A 17,668-nucleotide genomic window follows, 5' to 3' on the forward strand; every position below is an offset into this window, starting at 1 on the left:
GATACAGTAAAACCTCCGTTAACCAAAACCTTTTTAACCGAAACATCGTTTAACCGAAACGGCCGACAGTTTCAATAATTTCGTCAATTATTAAGTTGACGTAAATTTTTATCGCAAAACGAAATCAATTTAATGTTAATTTGTCAACATCGTCAACACTGCCTTCATAAAACTAAAGAACGCAATTAAAATAAATATACAACACATTATGAAATTACCTCCTAGTATTTTTTAATACCAACTTTGACCAAGAATACTATGTAATTTTATACAAGACGAATACAAAAACAATGATATTTTTAACCGAAATTCTTGTTATCCGAAATGGCCTCCCCCCAATTATTTCGGTTAACAGAGGTTTTACTGTATAGCCAAAGCCACCGCTTCTTTTTCTTGACTAGTCTTACAACTCGGGGTGACTCTTCGTCGCATCCACTATGGCCCTCCATCTTCTACGACAGGGGTCACCAATTGGCGGACCGCGGTCCGCATCCGGACTGTGGGCTAGTTTTGTGCGGACCGCCATTAAATTAAGAATATATCTAGTGTTTGGCATATTTGAAAATGTTTGGCCATAAAATTGTGTAGATACTATGTTTGGCTCAACTTATGTGTGCGAGTCCGCGTTATCAAGAATGAACTTTATTAAAAATTTTTACAGATCTCAGCTTACAGATGAATATCCAACTCCGTAATGAGAATCAGTTGCAGTATACTCACTCCAAACTTCTGACAGGTTGTACATAACAAAAATGTCATTTTTCTCTCTGATAATTTAATTTTGTAGAGTTTTTCCCCTTTGTTATACTTACTATAATCATTAATTTTGAATTTAAGTAAACTGTAATACAAAATTGTCACGTGCGTGTTTTTATATTCATTTCCTCTCTACTATATGTTAAGTGGGAAAACTTTTCAGCTGTGCATTTATTTGAAATAAATTTCAGATTTAACGACGTTCTACACCTTCGTTGCGGGGTATGCCTCTCAGAGGAAAGGGGGGAAACTTATATGCAAGCGAAAGTTGGTATTGTCCTTTTCATGATCTTTTTTTCAGTGCGTAACAAATGATAGGAAAAAGGGTAAGTCCGTGATAATACACATTTATGACATTTATTCTAACATGACATTTTAGTTAAATCTGACAGTTGTCACATTTTATTTTCAATTTGGAATAAAAACCAATCAAATGTGTTTCTTGCATTTATAAAATGTTATTTTCTTTGATTTGTATAGTCTTATAAATTCTACAGATTATATTTGTAATATTATTATCTAATTAAAAAAAAATATTTTTTTATTATGGCGCCATCTATCGACAACTAGAATAACTAGAATAAATGTTATAAAAATGTCACCGACGAAATGTAATCACCGACGTGCCTTTTTTTCTGTCACATACAATTTAATGCGTTAGAAAGAAATCGAAAAACTGTGACGCACTGAAAGATGATCATGAGAAATACTGTAACAATGCATTTATAGCAGAATACTCAAATCATATGTTTCAGTATTGAATACTTTATAAAAATAAATTATAATAAATTACGGAAATTACGGAATTAGTTATAATAAGTAAATTAAAAATAAATGGTGCGGTAAACAATCCTCATTTTTTAATATGTTATTACTTACAAAAAAACCTTTAATTTAAGCACAAATAATTAAAAATCGTAAATTTGGGTCAAAAGTTATTAACTTTTTAAGAATTCCCATAAGAGCTCATGTTAAAACTTAAATTTGACCCTTAATAGTAATTAAACGGCACGGTAAAATTTTTTTTAAAAAATCAAGTCTTAGTTTTTTGAAGTAAACTATAACATACTAAAATTCCATGAAAATCCCTAATTTTTTGCCGAAGGTGTAGAACGTCGTTAATAAGTTTGCAACAAACAGCTTGCATTGAAACTAATGTAGAAAAGATAACATGTTAATTACGTTCTTAAGTGTGTTAAGATCTTTTTTGTATAAGATGACCCAAAAATGCTAAAAACATATTTTCGGGGACAAAAAAGATGATGTTTTGAATTTGCTAAAAAAAATTGGTAAACAATTTCTGCCCAAAAATTTTGCCCGGATCCCTTCGTATCAACGTATAACGTATCAATCCGTAAAGAAACCGAATCAGAACAACCAGACACAGGCAGCATTAAATCCGGACCCCGGAAGTGCCATAGGTTTTTGAAACGGACCCTAAGGAAACTAATTGGTGACCCCTGTTCTACGATCTTGCGCTTCGCGTGGTCTCCAATGTACAATGTTTCTCGTCCACATTTCGATGTTTTGTCGTGCCACGTGTCCTACCCAGTTCCATTTCATTTGCGCAATTCTTCCAACTACATCTTCCACCTTAGTCCTTCTTCCTCATTTCGTATATGTTCCCTCAGAGATACTCCTAACATGGCTCGTTCGATCGGCCTCTGTGTCGTTTTCAATATATTGGCTGATACCTCTGTAAGTATCATGGTCGCCATTCCATAGGACATAAACTGGTAGAATACAACTGTTGAATACCCTTTTCTTTAGATTTATTGGTATCCTTTTGTTTTTCAACACATCAATGAGTCTTCCTACTGCTGTCCAAGTAATTCGGATTCTTCTAGTTGTCTCTGCCGTTTAATTCTGTTTGCCTAGCTTGATCGTGTGACCTAGGTATATATACTCTTCGACACTTTCGATCTCACTTCCATCTAAGTCGATTGTGATATCTTGATTTGTCATCACTTTTGTTTTATTTAAATTTATCTTTAAACCGACTTTCTCAGATTCTTGTTTAAGCTCCTTTAGCATGTAGTGTAATAATACGCCGCGAACACGCAACCAACACTAGAACCGTACGAGTTCCACAATCCGCGCAGATGTCCCACTCATTTCCGCTTCTCCGAAACAGCACAGGCAGAGGGATATTTAAGGAGGCCAGCGAACCGAGATTCTCCCAGAGTTGCCAGATTGGGGTATTTCCCCCCATTTTTGGGGTAATTTGAAAGCGTCTGGGGGAATTTTTATAAGCAGAAATGGTTGGGGGATTTTTTGGGGGAAGAATTATTGGTTGGGGGATTTTTGGGGGAAGAATTATGGATAATTTTAACGCTCATGGTAAATTAAATTTGTGCATGTACATAGAAAGAACTGTATATTCTACTCTCATATAATCGAGGATGATAGAACATATGAATTATTTCAGCGCCCTCTGTTGATAAGTAGTATAATTTTGGTATACTGTTCTCTACATTTGAGTACTACCTTGTATTACTCGTACTACTACTGCTATTAATTCATTAGCTTTGTTTGCGGAGACAGTCCATGACTGGTTTCTGACTGATTCGCATGCGCAGTTCCGTTTTTAAGGGCTTGAAAACGGAACTGCGCATGCGTATGAGTCAGAAACTAGTCATGGACTGTCTCCGCGAACAAAGCTATTAAAATGCGGCAAAAATTTAAATTTGGGGGATTTGAGCTTCAATTTGGGGGAATTTTAGTTTAAAAGTGGGGGATTTAGAAAATCGCATCTGGCAACTCTGGATTCTCCAGTCTTGAATCGACAGCTTTACCAGTCAAGCAAGGTGAGCGAGACAGGCCGACCTGAGTAGCGAGTTACCGTACTGACGTGATCTCGCAAGCTAAGGCAGGCCAACTTGAGCAGCAAGGTGTACCGTGTTGAAGTAATTTGCGGCTCATAATTAAACGGTAGCAAGCGAAGTGAGCGAGCTCCCGATAAATTCATATATTTTAATCGCGTGACTGTTTTGCAACTTAAACCGCACTGAGGTGTAAGAATATTTCGGATTGTTATTAATTTTGCTTTTCTTTTACAGACGTCTATCCGGGGGAGGACTTCGCTCTGCAACGCGGCGACAAATATAATTGTATTTTATTTTTATTTCTTTTTGATCTGTACATAATTACATTGAATATACGTTGTGTTTTACTGGGTCTGTCGTCTTGAAAGAACTACCCGTCGCAGTAGATTAAAACCGTTTACCGTCTAGTCTTTCAAAAAATACTGTCTTCATCTGATCTTACCACATGGCCTGCCCATCTTATCCGGTTAGCTTTTATATGTCAGTACCATACAGAGTCACCAATTCAGCATTGTGGCGCCTTCTCCTCTCTCCTGTCATGTCTTTGAGGGCCAAATATCATTCTGAGAACCTTCTTTTCAAATACCAGCAGCTTGTTTATTTCCCATTGATGCAGTTTCAGTTTCATATGTAACAACGAGCCAACAATTGACATGTACAGTCTTAATCTAGATTGATTTTTTAGCAGCTTCGATCTTAAAAATGATGATATAATGCTCTATTATAGTACCACGCACCTACCACTGTGCCGACATGAGTGGCATCGCTGCGCGTCATAAGACCAACACTGTATTCTAACTGTGGTTTCTACTTTACAACAACGCTTACCGTGTCAATCTTTAAATACAGTAAAAATTTTAAGATTAATATATATATAATATCGGTTTACAACGTTCTTCGACGTCTTCCGATTTCCAATCTGCATCTCGTTCTGTCATTCCATAGATCGTCCACCAGTTCTCTGTCCCCGATTTCTCTATCAACTCCTTCACTCCAACTTCTTCTAGGCCTTCCTGGTCTGCGCCTTCCTCTTTGTTGCCATTTAAGATTAATACTTACAATTAACTATTTAGATGGGAAATAAGCCACAGTGAAATTGAAAAAAATAATTTTATTAACTTTTCAATTAACAATTAACAATTGTGTCGCAAATTCCTCGGTAGAATACAGTAGGATGTGGTTACCCATACTGAAAGAGGAAGTCAATAGAAAGAAAATACCACGATTAGTAAGTCAATAACATATCGAGTTAGTACATATTTTATATTAGCATTACTTATATATCTATGTATTATTAATATTATTTATAATTTAAACAACATACATATAGTAAAGTCAGAATTTGGTATTAGTTTTGAGAGTAAACTAAATGTAAGACTAAATACTTACGATGTCGGGATAGTATCACGAGGTTTTTTCCTGGTTTTCCCTCGTGATTTGGTTGATTTCATGTAATCGATTGAACTATCTTTCAGTAAAGTCGTCCCAGGAACGCAACTCATAAATATTGGCAATATAATTTTAAAGTCGTCTACTTTAAAATGTATAATATATGTCTGAATTGCCGATATAAATGAGTCAGATTAAATAAATTATTAAAAGAATTTTTCACTAAGCAACCACATTTTTGTTTAATTTAGTTGTATTTTGACAACGGCACCCTATTTGGGCGTCGAAACGTTAATAAATTCATTTTTTTAGTAAAATTGTGGCTTATTTCCCATAGAAAATACTTAATTATAAAAACGCCACAAGGAAATAGCTTGAGAACAACATTAATACTTACAACTTAAGGCAGCAGACAACCAGCGACGTTTTGACTTTCTGTTGTTAAATTTCACATATACCGAGGTTTCTTGTGTTGAGTGGGACTGCCCATCGTGACGTCCGACGGACTGGCCGCTCTCTTCGTGTGACGCGCCATTTCTCCAGTGATAAAGGCACACAAGGGGGAAGTGACTAAGGCGTCCCTGAAGGTGCGTAGATTCGGGTCCACGACGATCGCTTCATCATCATGTGGTGCAGACATATTTGGCGGTCTAGGAGACAGTCTAAAACATAGAAAATCAGTTAGAAATTTACAACGTACTTGTTTTTTCTACATCTGATTTTATTTCTTGAATTATGTCAGTTCTTTCAAAACGAAAACCCTTTGCATAAGAAACACAAGAATGCACCCAATGCTCCAGTAGTAGGAACGGTATCAAAGAGAGAGAGAGAGAGATTTGGGTGAGAGAGTGGAGAAAGAGATTAGGAAGAGAAAGACGTCTTATGGGAAGGAAATCTGTGAACAACAGACAAAAAGAGGGACGTTGTAAAATGTAAAAACTACAAGGGAATAACATTACAAGATTTAGTATATAAAGTTTTATGTCATAATATCCATAAGAATCAAAAGTAAAACTAAAGTTCTAGTCTAAGTGTTGAAGTCGAAGAAAATATTCAAGGCCAGGACAATAGGAATATAATATTTGACAGCTATCCGATTTGGGATAGATGGATTTAAAACACAGAACACAAGATGGACGATGGACAAGACGAATCATGGGATGGAGGCCCAGAAACTATAAAAGAAGCCGAAGATGACCACAGAATGGATGCACCGACGACGAAAAAAGAGTAACGGCAAACCGACTACAAGAGGCCCAGTGTAGAGAACAAAAGAAAGAACTGAGGGAGCAGCGGACGCGATTGGCTGATTGATGATGATAATTTGAATACCAAATAGACTACTTCATGATAAGAAGACATACGTGAATGCAAGGACTGCAAGGTAATAGTTAGTGAGACAGTAAGCCAACAACATAAGCTGCTTGTTCTGGACATCAAAGTAAAATGCGAAACTAAACAAAAATATCGGAGAGGACCACAAAAAATCAAGAGGTGGATGCTAAAAGATGAGAAAGAAGGTATATTAAGGAGAAGAATAGTAGAAAAAATATGTTGGAACATAAAAGGAAACCCTAATACAATTTGGAGAAAAATGGCCAGTAGTATTAGAGAGACTGCTATTGAAATACTTGGGAGAACGTCAGGAAAAAAGTTTGAGGATAAAGAGACTTGGTGGTGGTTAAACGAAGTACAAGGAAAAATAAAAGAGAAGAGAAAATTATACATATCTATCGATGATTTCGATTACTTATTTTCGAACTTGAATGCGGAAGAATGTGTGGATGACTTGTATCATGTTATGTATGGTTGTATAAACCAGTACGTTCCTTCAATCACTGTCAGGAATAGCACATTCCCTATATGGTTTCATGGCAAGAAACCAGATCCTACACAGATCTTCAAAACTATATGGTGGCGACAAAGGAAGCGAAAGTAGCAGTAGCAAAAGCCAAAGCCGAAGCGTATTCAAACCTATACGATCAACTTGATACCAGGGAAGGCGAAACGAAGATATTATATAAAATAGCCAAACAGAGAGCAAAGAAAGCAAAAGATTTTAATCAGATTAGATGTATCCGAGATGAAAATAATATAATACTAGTTCACGAAAGGGATGTCAAAAAGAGATGGAGAAAGTACTTTGGCAGCTTATTAAATGAAGAATTTGACAGATAGCCTGTAGAGTCAACGGAGACAGTAGCAGCAATGGTCACCAAAATAACAAACGAGGAAGTGGCTCAAGCGATTCAAAAAATAAAGAAAGGAAAAGCGGTAGGACCAGATGATATTCCTGGGGAAGTATGGAGAGCATTGGGAGAGACAGGAACAAGGTGGCTAGCAGGCCTATTTAATAGAATTATGGAAGTTGGACAAATGCCAGACGAATGGAGAAGCAGTACACTGGTAACTGTTTAAAAAAACAAGGGAGATATACAACAATGTACAAACTACAGGGATATAAAACTGCTTAGCCACACCATGAAAATATGGAAAAGAGTAATTGATAGACGGATACGTGAAGAGACCGAAATATCCGAGAATCAATTTGGCTTTATGCAGGGCAGATCAACAACAGATGCAATTTTCATTATAAGGCAGTTGATGGAAAAATACAGGATAAAGAAACAAACGCTCATATGGTATTCATTGATCTTGTGAAAGCATATGATAGAGTTCCTCGAGAGATTCTGTGGTGGGCACTCAATAAGAAAGGAGTCCCTGGTGAATATGTAAAGATTGTGAGGGACATGTATGAGGGAGTAACGACTAGTGTTAGGATAGGTGTGGGAGAGACTGATAAATTTCATGTGAAAGTAGGGTTGCACCATAGCTCTGTGCTTAGTCCGCATTTATTCTCATTAGTTTTGGACCAGATAACAGCGAAACTACAGGGTAACATTCCATGGTGCTTAATGTATGCTGATGATGTCGTGTTAGTAGGAAATAGTGAAAGAGACTTAGAACAAAAACTGGAACAGTGGAGGCAAGCTCTGGAGGAAAAAGGTTTAAAACTTAGTAGGACAAAAACAGAGTATTTGGAATGTTCGTTTAAAGATGGAGTTACTACAAATAAAATGGTATCTTTGGATTGGATGGTGAACTGATTGTAAAAAGCAAGTACCTGGGATCGGTATTACAGAGTAATGGAGAAATAGATGGAGATGCATGCAGTAGAATTAGGGCTGGATGGATGAAGTGGAAAGAAGCGAGTGGTGTGTTGTGTGACAGAAAAATTCCAATGAAGCTGAAGGGAAAATTCTATAAAACAGCCATAAGACCGGCTATGATGTACGGAACTGAATGTTGGGCAGTGAAAAAGAAAGAGGAACAACGAATGCATGTGACGAAATTTCATGTGAAAGTAGGGTTGCACCAAAGCTCTGTGCTTAGTCCGCATTTATTCTCATTAGTTTTGGACCAGATAACAGCGAAACTACAGGGTAACATTCCATGGTGCTTAATGTATGCTGATGATGTCGTGTTAGTAGGAAATAGTGAAAGAGACTTAGAACAAAAACTGGAACAGTGGAGGCAAGCTCTGGAGGAAAAAGGTTTAAAACTTAGTAGGACAAAAACAGAGTATTTGGAATGTACGTTTAAAGATGGAGTTACTACAAATAAAATGGTATCTTTGGATTGGATGGTGAACTGATTGTTAAAAGGCAAGTACCTGGGATCGGTATTACAGAGTAATGGAGAAATAGATGGAGATGCATGCAGTCGAATTAGGGCTGGATGGATGAAGTGGAAAGAAGCGAGTGGTGTGTTGTGTGACAGAAAAATTCCAATGAAGCTGAAGGGAAAATTCTATAAAACAGCCATAAGACCGGCTATGATGTACGGAACTGAATGTTGGGCAGTGAAAAAGAAAGAGGAACAACGAATGCATGTGGCGGAAATGAGAATGCTTAGATGGATGAGTGTAGTGACAAAGAAGGATAAAATTAGAAATGAGTATATTAGAGAAAGTCTAGGTGTGGCACCAATTGATACCAAAATGAGAGAGCATAGGATAAGATGGTTTGGTCATGTTCAACGTCGAGACGTTAATCACCCAATACGAAGAATAGCTGAAGTGCAGATTCCTGGAAGGAGTAGGAGAGGAAGACCAAAGAAGACCTGGGGGGAGACGATAAGGCAGGGCATGTTGGTAAAGAAGATTAACATTGATATGACCCAAGATAGAATTGTGTGGAGAAATGCAATTAGGGAAGCCGACCCCGCATAGGGATAAGGCAAAGAGAATGATGATGAATGATGATGATAATTTGAAAAACCAATAACGAATTAATGCAAATATATGGACAACCAAAGAATTCCTAAAGAAATAATAAATACTGAAGCTGATACAAAAAGAAAAACTAAAGCATGACAGGAAAGATGAAAATAGATGAAAACAAATGAAGCCTTGAGCCTTTAAGACTTGTTGACTGAACTATACACAAAGTAAGATTGTACCTACAACAAAACGAATAATGGAAAAAACAGAGATGAACTTAGTAGGAAGAATAACAGGCAAAACTGTATATGATAGGAAAATTAGGGAAAACGTTAGAAGCCAGTGCAAGAAGATCCAGTTGACACACAGGCACGAAAGAGAATGGGATGGAATAAATATATTAATAGAGTTATGACGCAAAACAGAATACTAGGAATATTTCAAGACAAATCGAAAATAGGACGACATAAAAAATATCGTTGTTAACCCTTAACCAGTGCCATGCGGTATGCCATACCGCGCCGAAAAATTTATTTGGTTGTAAAACTTGTTTTATAAGAGATTCCTAGAACACCATATTTTTACCTTCATGTGGTGTGTAATTGTACCTGCTCTCAACTGCTGCAGTTTTAATGTGGTTTAGTCTTTGAGCTATGTTGACACAAAGTTTTCTTGCGCATGTCAGTGTTTACGTTTCTATAGTTAAAAGCAGTCCAGTGTATTCCTTCGTTAAGTTCATTTAGTTGTTCTACTTTCAACACTATTTTACCCTTTTTTAATTACCAATACTCAAATTTTTCTTGTAATCCGGTTTTAAAGGATTGTGTAAGAACCTCCACCATTTTTTTAATATTATACACGCGTTCATAATTTTATTGAAAAAATAAAAGTACCCCGCACAAACCTTATGGAAATTGGGTCCCAGTGGATTTCGTTCATACTTTGGGAAAATACTCTTTGAAGCATCCTGATAAAAAGTTCTCATGGGCACAACTCAATCGTATGAAGGATTTTCAAGATATAAGAGGTACAAACTCGGAAAATTATAAGATTTACTGGGTATTCCAATTCTCTGAGTTACTGGTTATCTGGCAACACGTAGAAGTTTGGATCAAGGAAAAGTACTAGTAGTGTAGGATTTTTTCCTGGCTATCCAATGGCGACCTTTACTTTGACCTTGACCTTCAACGGACGTCATCTTCTAGAGTTTCGAGGGTTTTCGGCATTACATTGATATAAACAGATTACTCATGGGTTTTTGGGATCGCTAAACACGAATATGCCATCAGAATTGACCTCCGGACGACGTGGTGACCAGGGCCACTGCAAGAGACGTCATCTTCTAGCGTTTCGATGGTTTTCGGCATTTAATTGATGCAAATGAATTACTGGAGGGTTTTTTGAGGTTGCCAACACCACGAATATGCCACCAGAACCGACTCCCGGAGCACCTGGTTTCCAAGGACAGGTTATCTTCTGGAGTTTCGGAGGAATCAAATGGATTACTCTTAGGTTTTTAACTCCAGAAGATATCCTGTCTTAGGCACCAGGTGCTCCTGTGTCTGTGCTGATCACATATTCGTGTTCAGCAACCCCAAAAACCTATAACTAATCCGTTTGCATTAATGTAGTACCAAAGACCCTCGAAACTCCAGGAGCGCCTTTCATTAACCTTAGAAACCAGCTGCTCCGGGAGTCGGTTCTGGTGGCATATTCGTGTTTAGCGACCTCAAAAAACCCTCCAGTAATTAATTTGCATCAATTAAATGCCGAAAACCCCGAAACTAGAAGATGACGTCCGTTGAAGGTCAAGGTCAAAGTAAAGGTCGCCATTGGATAGCCAGGAAAAAATCCTAGACTACTAGTACTTTTCCTTGATCCAAACTTAACTTCCATAAGGTTTGTGCGGGGTACATTTATTTTATCTGGAGCAGTATTTTATTCTACAGCAGTGTGAATAATAATTCCATAGTTGATGCAAAAAATAAATACAGTGGTATTCGCGGTGTGCAAGTACTTGGAAGGGAATTGAGAAACGATCGTGCGCGAATAGTGGAGAAATATTGCAACTTTCTTAAATAATTCATATTGTCAATTGAAATTGTCAAATTGACGTACATTTCATATCTACTGTCATTGATGAAGAAGAATTATATATTGCTCCACAATATTGATATGATATGAAATTATTATATAAAGGTAAATTTAATTAATTGTAGTTTGCTTGCAGTTTGCATTTTAATAACTAATTTTATTTACTACATACAATTGTTTACGTTTTAATAACATAACCTGAATCTTATTTTTTCTTATTACTTTTTTTGGACTATGGCCTTGACAATTATCCAGTACCTAGGACTAATATAATTGGCCAATATAATTAAAAGTGCGAATAAAGTTGCAGGGCGTAGAAATAGGTGTCGCTTTGCTGAACTTGCACGGTCCCAATAAGACAAGTTCATATTGAAAGCAAAGGAGAATAGGCAACGATATGACATATCGCATGTCAGAGTCTACGTCCTGAAACATCCACGTCAGTAGTTAATGGTTAACTAAACTGTCGATACTTCGCCAATGTCTATGCCAGTGGCGGATATAGACATTTGCCTTGGGAGGAACCTGCCAATTTGCAATGAAGAAGAAACAATGAAACACCAACCACGAAGATAAACCCAAACTACATAAAAGACATAAATAATAACGTATACGCATTAAATTCCCTTAATTTTCCTAACTAGATGGTTTATTGGGTTAAATTTGTCTGTCTACGATTTAAGTTTCATGAATTTTGGATGGGAATTTCCCTGTTTTCCCCCCGCTCGTAGATCCGCCACTGGTCTATGCACTCGCGTGTCGACTATGAAATATGTACAAACTTGTGATTCACCAAATTTGAGTGAAATACATAGGGGATTCTCAAAATTGGCAGTGAAACAGAATAGCTAAATTAAGGTTACTGACCTAAAACAGGTAAACGCATAAATACACTTTAAAATGGTCTATTTCCCTGGTACCTCCCGTTGATCATAGGAATAGCGGGCAGGTAGAAAATAAAAGGAATGTAAGTACAAAGGCAGGTGTGCACTCTGCTCCATACTTAAAAATCAATACCTTCGCAACAGATGTTCACAAAGGAAGGACATCGCCATCGTGGGTATAACGTAAATTTACAATGAGAAATGTAAAAAAGAAGTACAAAGGTACATACATATTATAGAAATTTTTTCTTTTAGCGAGTATTTGCAACGTTCGAGTTTGTTGTGATAAACAAGAATGTATCTTCAACTGTTTGAATAAAATGTTGAAATAACAAAAATACACGCAACAACAAATCTAGAAGAATGAATTTAAATTTTAGGAAAGGCCCGGTACTTTATGTCTCTTGCGTTGTAATAAATGTAATTATAATTATTATTATACTTATTTATAATTATAATGATACTTGTAATTGTATTTATTACAACGCAAGAGACCCTAAAGAGGTCCCGATTAAACCCCGGATAACTAATCGGCTGTTAATCGAGACATAAAGTACCGAGCCTTGTGTTGATCAAGACAATCATGCATTTCTTGTTATTATTTTTTCTTTTCCCACTGCAAAATCACCACATTCGTAAGGTAGTAAATAAAAATCACATTTTTATATAAATTTAAAAATAGGAGAATACATTGATAACACGTCGCAGAAAATAGTTTTAATTAATGTGTAATTTTGCAAGTCTTTTGTTTATAACAATTTTAGCGACATCCGGATTAACTGTTACTCAAAAAATTCGTGTTCTACTGGTCAAAATACATAAAAAAACTTGGGCAAGTCCATCTAAATAAAGGAGGCCGTTGTACCCCCCCCCCCCCCGCAACATGCAACATCAATATATAAACTATATTTAAATTACCTGTTGTTTGGATTTTTGTCTTATCAGTAATACATTCACCCATAAATTTCAATTAACCAATGGAATTTTTTTATTTTGATCATTTTCAATGGCTACTAACTGATTATAAAACGGAATAATTAAAATGGTATTACGTCCTGATAAAGACAATAATTAACAACAACAAATCACGCAATACACTGATAGTATTTTGTTGTTATCAATCTGTCCAATTCTTAGACAATTAATCATGGTTTCTGAATAAGTTTTCTTCGAGGATTTGCCAATTTTTTTGCCAAGTTAGTTTTTGTGCCAATTTCTATTTATCACAATATTAAAGAAAAAAAATTATTTGAAAAACATTGTTTATAAAAAATTAATGAATATTTACTGCAAAAAGGGTCATGCAGATGTTATTATTTTTATATGCTAGGATATATTATAAAAAAAACTTTGAAACTGTTCCATTACTAAAGAAGATATGTATTGCAAACTACTAAATACACCATTTTTTTGTTTTTTTTTTTTTATAATGGGAGGAAAATATGCTAACTTTGCAGTTACTCGAGAGTTATGGGGACCTATTGGGTTGTGAAGATTGGGTATTAAAACCAGGGCCTATTTTACCACTAGGCCCGTGAGGCACCTGCCTCGGGCCCGTATTTTAATGGGGCCCGGAAATATCACCAAAAAAATTTTTATTACAATATCAAAATAGATTTTCAAAATTATTTCATTTTACGAACAGGAAATGATAAATGATAACAATAAGAATTATAATTGGATGTAGATATAGAACAGGGAACCAACCGCCAAATTTTGAAATATTGGTTTCTGTCGTTAAATAGATTTACACAATACCCCTGCACCCAGCTACAGAATATAAATCTTAAATAATACCCGTAGCGCCATCTATTGACGAAAGGTCTATGTTCTTGTACAGGTTCGCGAAATAGTAATTTTAGAACAAAGATCCACAATTTTTAGACTACGATTTAGTGATTTCGAAATAATCTGAAAGTTTATAAGAATGTCGCGTGGAAACAAATATGTAAATCTTTTAAAAGCCAATTCACATAATAAACAGTAGGTAAGTTTACAAATTATTACATTTTTATATGGATTTTATAACCTCGAATATGTTACCTGGTTCCTTTTTCAATAATGAAGTTAAGTGAAATGTGGGGGTTTGGTACTTTTTATTGTTGTTTGGTTCCATGTTCTAAAATGTCTAGTAGGAATAATATGGATTCTCTTCTTATTGGTTCTTTGTTCAGAAATATGATATTTATGGAATCCGAAGTGATGTGCATATAGGTATGTACCTAAATATTTCCGTATTTTCTAAAATGTTTTTTGAAGTACGATTTGCACGATAATATTTCTAATCATCTTATTCGCTAAACACAAATTAGGTAGTCAGACATAATTACTTTGGTGTTTTGTAATTAATCAAAATATATTTAGATACCGTTTTTTTATAGTCAGTTTGAAAAAAATACTGGTTACCGTATAACGAGCAAAACTTTTTTACATCATTGCTTGCTAATGACGCTATTATAGATGATGTAGATGGTTATGATGGTGACGTTGATTTTGAGTTTGAAACTGAAACTGAATAATGAGGCAGATTTTGTTAAAGTTCTATCAAAAATAATAATTATCATTTTTTTATTTTCTTTTGCCTTTATTGATACCTGTTTGTAGCATTAAATATTGTTTTTACGATATTGTACAAGGAACCACATTACTTTGTTGGAAAATAAATCTGTTTTATTTGGTGACTTGACATTTTCTTGTGTTCATTGAAACCCATTCGTTTCAATATATTTTAAGTTTCTTTATAAAAAAAAATAATCCTATTTATGCATGGAACCAAGTGACTGGTTCTTTTTAAAATTGTATAAAAAATATTGAAATGTAATTTTTTTAAAAGGAACCAAGTAGCATATTTATTTTATGAATGATATTTTTTAAACTACTTTCAGACAACAAAAGTATAAATTACCTATACTAACATTGAGCGTAACCTAAAATATCTTAAAATAACCGTTGTTCAAAATAATCGATCCTAACTGACGACAATCAATTTTGTTGATTTTCTCAGTTGTTACTTGATGATGCTTGGTTCCCTGTTCTATATCTACATCCAATTATTAATCAATGTTTGATTGTTTAAATAGGTATAAATTTTATTTATTGTTCATAAAAATTTAAATTTCTGGTGCAGTAATATTATTATTATTATTGTTAAATTATTGCCCCAAAAAGTGTGTAGTGCCTCAAGCCTGATTTGAAGTAAAATAGGCTCTGCTTAAAACCAAAAAAAGGTAAGTTGACTTTTCCATAAAGTAGAGGACTTTCTATTTTTTAAATTAATTTTCCATTTCCAACAATCTTTTTTCGGACTATAGCGCCATCTATCCATAATTCAAAATGTCTCGAATAAAAGTTACTAATTTTTGCAACAATGACAGTACAATTGGAAGAAACCACAAAACCCATACCAATTAACAGAGGAGTGCGACAGGGAGATGTTATTTCTCCTAAACTATTTACATTAGCACTGGAAGATGTTTTCAAAACAATGGAATGGACAAACATGGGAATAAACATAAATGGAAAGAAACTAAACCACCTAAGATATGCAGACGATGTAGTAGTCATAGCATCAAGTTTTGAAGAACTACAAACCATGCTAACCGAACTAGCAAATGAATCCGAACAAATAGGTCTAAAAATGAATTTTGCCAAAACAAAAACAATAACAAACACACAAAACAATAGAAACGTAATACTAAACGACACCACAATAGAAGCCGGTAATGATTATATATACAGAGAGAGTCTGTAAAGTGGAATAAATTCAATATCTCAAATACTAATTGTTTTTTTGGAAAATGCTCAGACCCGTCGATTAGTATTTCAAATTGTCCTTTTTGACATTCAATAATAATGTATACAGGGTGTCCCAATTTAGAGATATGACGTCATCGTCGATTTTCTTAAATGGCAACACTGTCATTTTGATAGCTAATTTGATAGGGTTTGTAAAGTTATACATAACTGCAAAATATCAAATTTTTATTCTCTACCATTTACAAGATAATAGAAAATAACAAAGTTATATCTGTAATTTAGAATATATTCAATAATTAAAATACTAACTGTTTTTTTGAAAAATGCTCAGACCCGTCGATTAGTATATCAAATTGTCCTTTTTGACATATAATAATAATGTATACAGGGTGTCCCAATTTAGAGATATGACGTCATCGTTGATTTTCTTAAATGGCAACACTGTCATTTTGATAGCTATTTTGATAGGGTGTGTAAAGTTATACACAACTGCAAAATTTCAAATTTGTATTCTCTACCATTTAGATGATAATAAAAAATAACAAAGTTATGAAAAAGAAGTAATCAACTAATAATTGAATTTAATTATTTCAATAAATTAAGCAAAAACTCATAATGTTGCCCTCAATTATTGTCAAATTGTCAATGGGCAACGTTATGAGCATTTGCTTAATTGAAATAAATAAATTCAATTATTATTTGATTACTTCTTGTTCTTCATAACTTTGTTATTTTTTATTATCTTGTAAATGGTAGGGAATAAAATTTTGAAATTTTTCAGATGTGTATAACTTTACACACGCTATCAAAATGATAGTGTTGCCATTTAAGAAAATCAACGATGACGTCATATCTCTAAATTGGGACACCCTGTATACATTATTATTATATGTCAAAAATGACAATTTGATATACTAATCGACGGGTCTGAGCATTTTTCAAAAAAACAGTTAGTATTTTAATTATTGAATATATTCCAAATTACAGATATAACTTTGTTATTTTCTATTATCTTGTAAATGGTAGAGAATAAAAATTTGATATTTTGCAGTTATGTATAACTTTACAAACCCTATCAAATTAGCTATCAAAATGACAGTGTTGCCATTTAAGAAAATCGACGATGACGTCATATCTCTAAATTGGGACACCCTGTATACATTTTTATTGAATGTCAAAAAGGACAATTTGAAATACTAATCGACGGGTCTGAGCATTTTCCAAAAAAACAATTAGTATTTGAGATATTGAATTTATTCCACTTTACAGACTCTCTCTGTATTTGGGACAGATTATAAAAATAAATAAGGAAAACCAAACAGCGGAGGTAAAAAGAAGGGTCAGATTAGCCTGGGCAGGATTTGGAAAATTAAAATGGGTCCTAAAGAATAAAAAAATACAACAATACTTAAAAACAAGAGTGTTTGACCAGTGCATACTTCCAATTCTCACATACGCATGCCAAACATGGACCTTGACCAAGGCAAACATGGATAAAATAATAAAGACACAAAGAGCCATGGAGAGAGCAATGTTAGAAGTAAAATTGACAGACAAAAAGCAAAACAACTGGGTCAGAAATAGAACAAAAGTCAAAGACGCAGGTCAACATATAACCAGGCTAAAATGGAGCTTCGCAGGTCATAACGCTAGACAAACGGACAATAGGTGGAATAGCACGATACAACAATGGAGACCATGGACAGGAAAGAGAGCAAGATGATGACCCCAGATGAGATGGG

At 34.8% G+C, this 17,668-nt stretch overlaps 1 protein-coding gene across 1 annotated transcript in view; it reads right to left on the reverse strand.

The window, feature by feature from the left end:
* Nucleotides 1–17,668, reverse strand: part of LOC114330141 (telomere attrition and p53 response 1 protein) — a 58,055-nt gene that overhangs the window by 20,298 nt on the left and 20,089 nt on the right. Inside the window, exon 4 of the mRNA XM_028279457.2 lies at nt 5,368–5,632. Within this exon, the coding sequence (XP_028135258.1) occupies nt 5,419–5,632 (214 nt within the window). The 3' untranslated portion in view covers nt 5,368–5,418. The remainder of the gene's footprint in view (nt 1–5,367; nt 5,633–17,668) is intronic.

This window comes from Diabrotica virgifera, chromosome 2 (assembly GCF_917563875.1).
Source record: "Diabrotica virgifera virgifera chromosome 2, PGI_DIABVI_V3a".
NCBI classification, from domain to species: Eukaryota; Metazoa; Arthropoda; class Insecta; order Coleoptera; family Chrysomelidae; genus Diabrotica; species Diabrotica virgifera.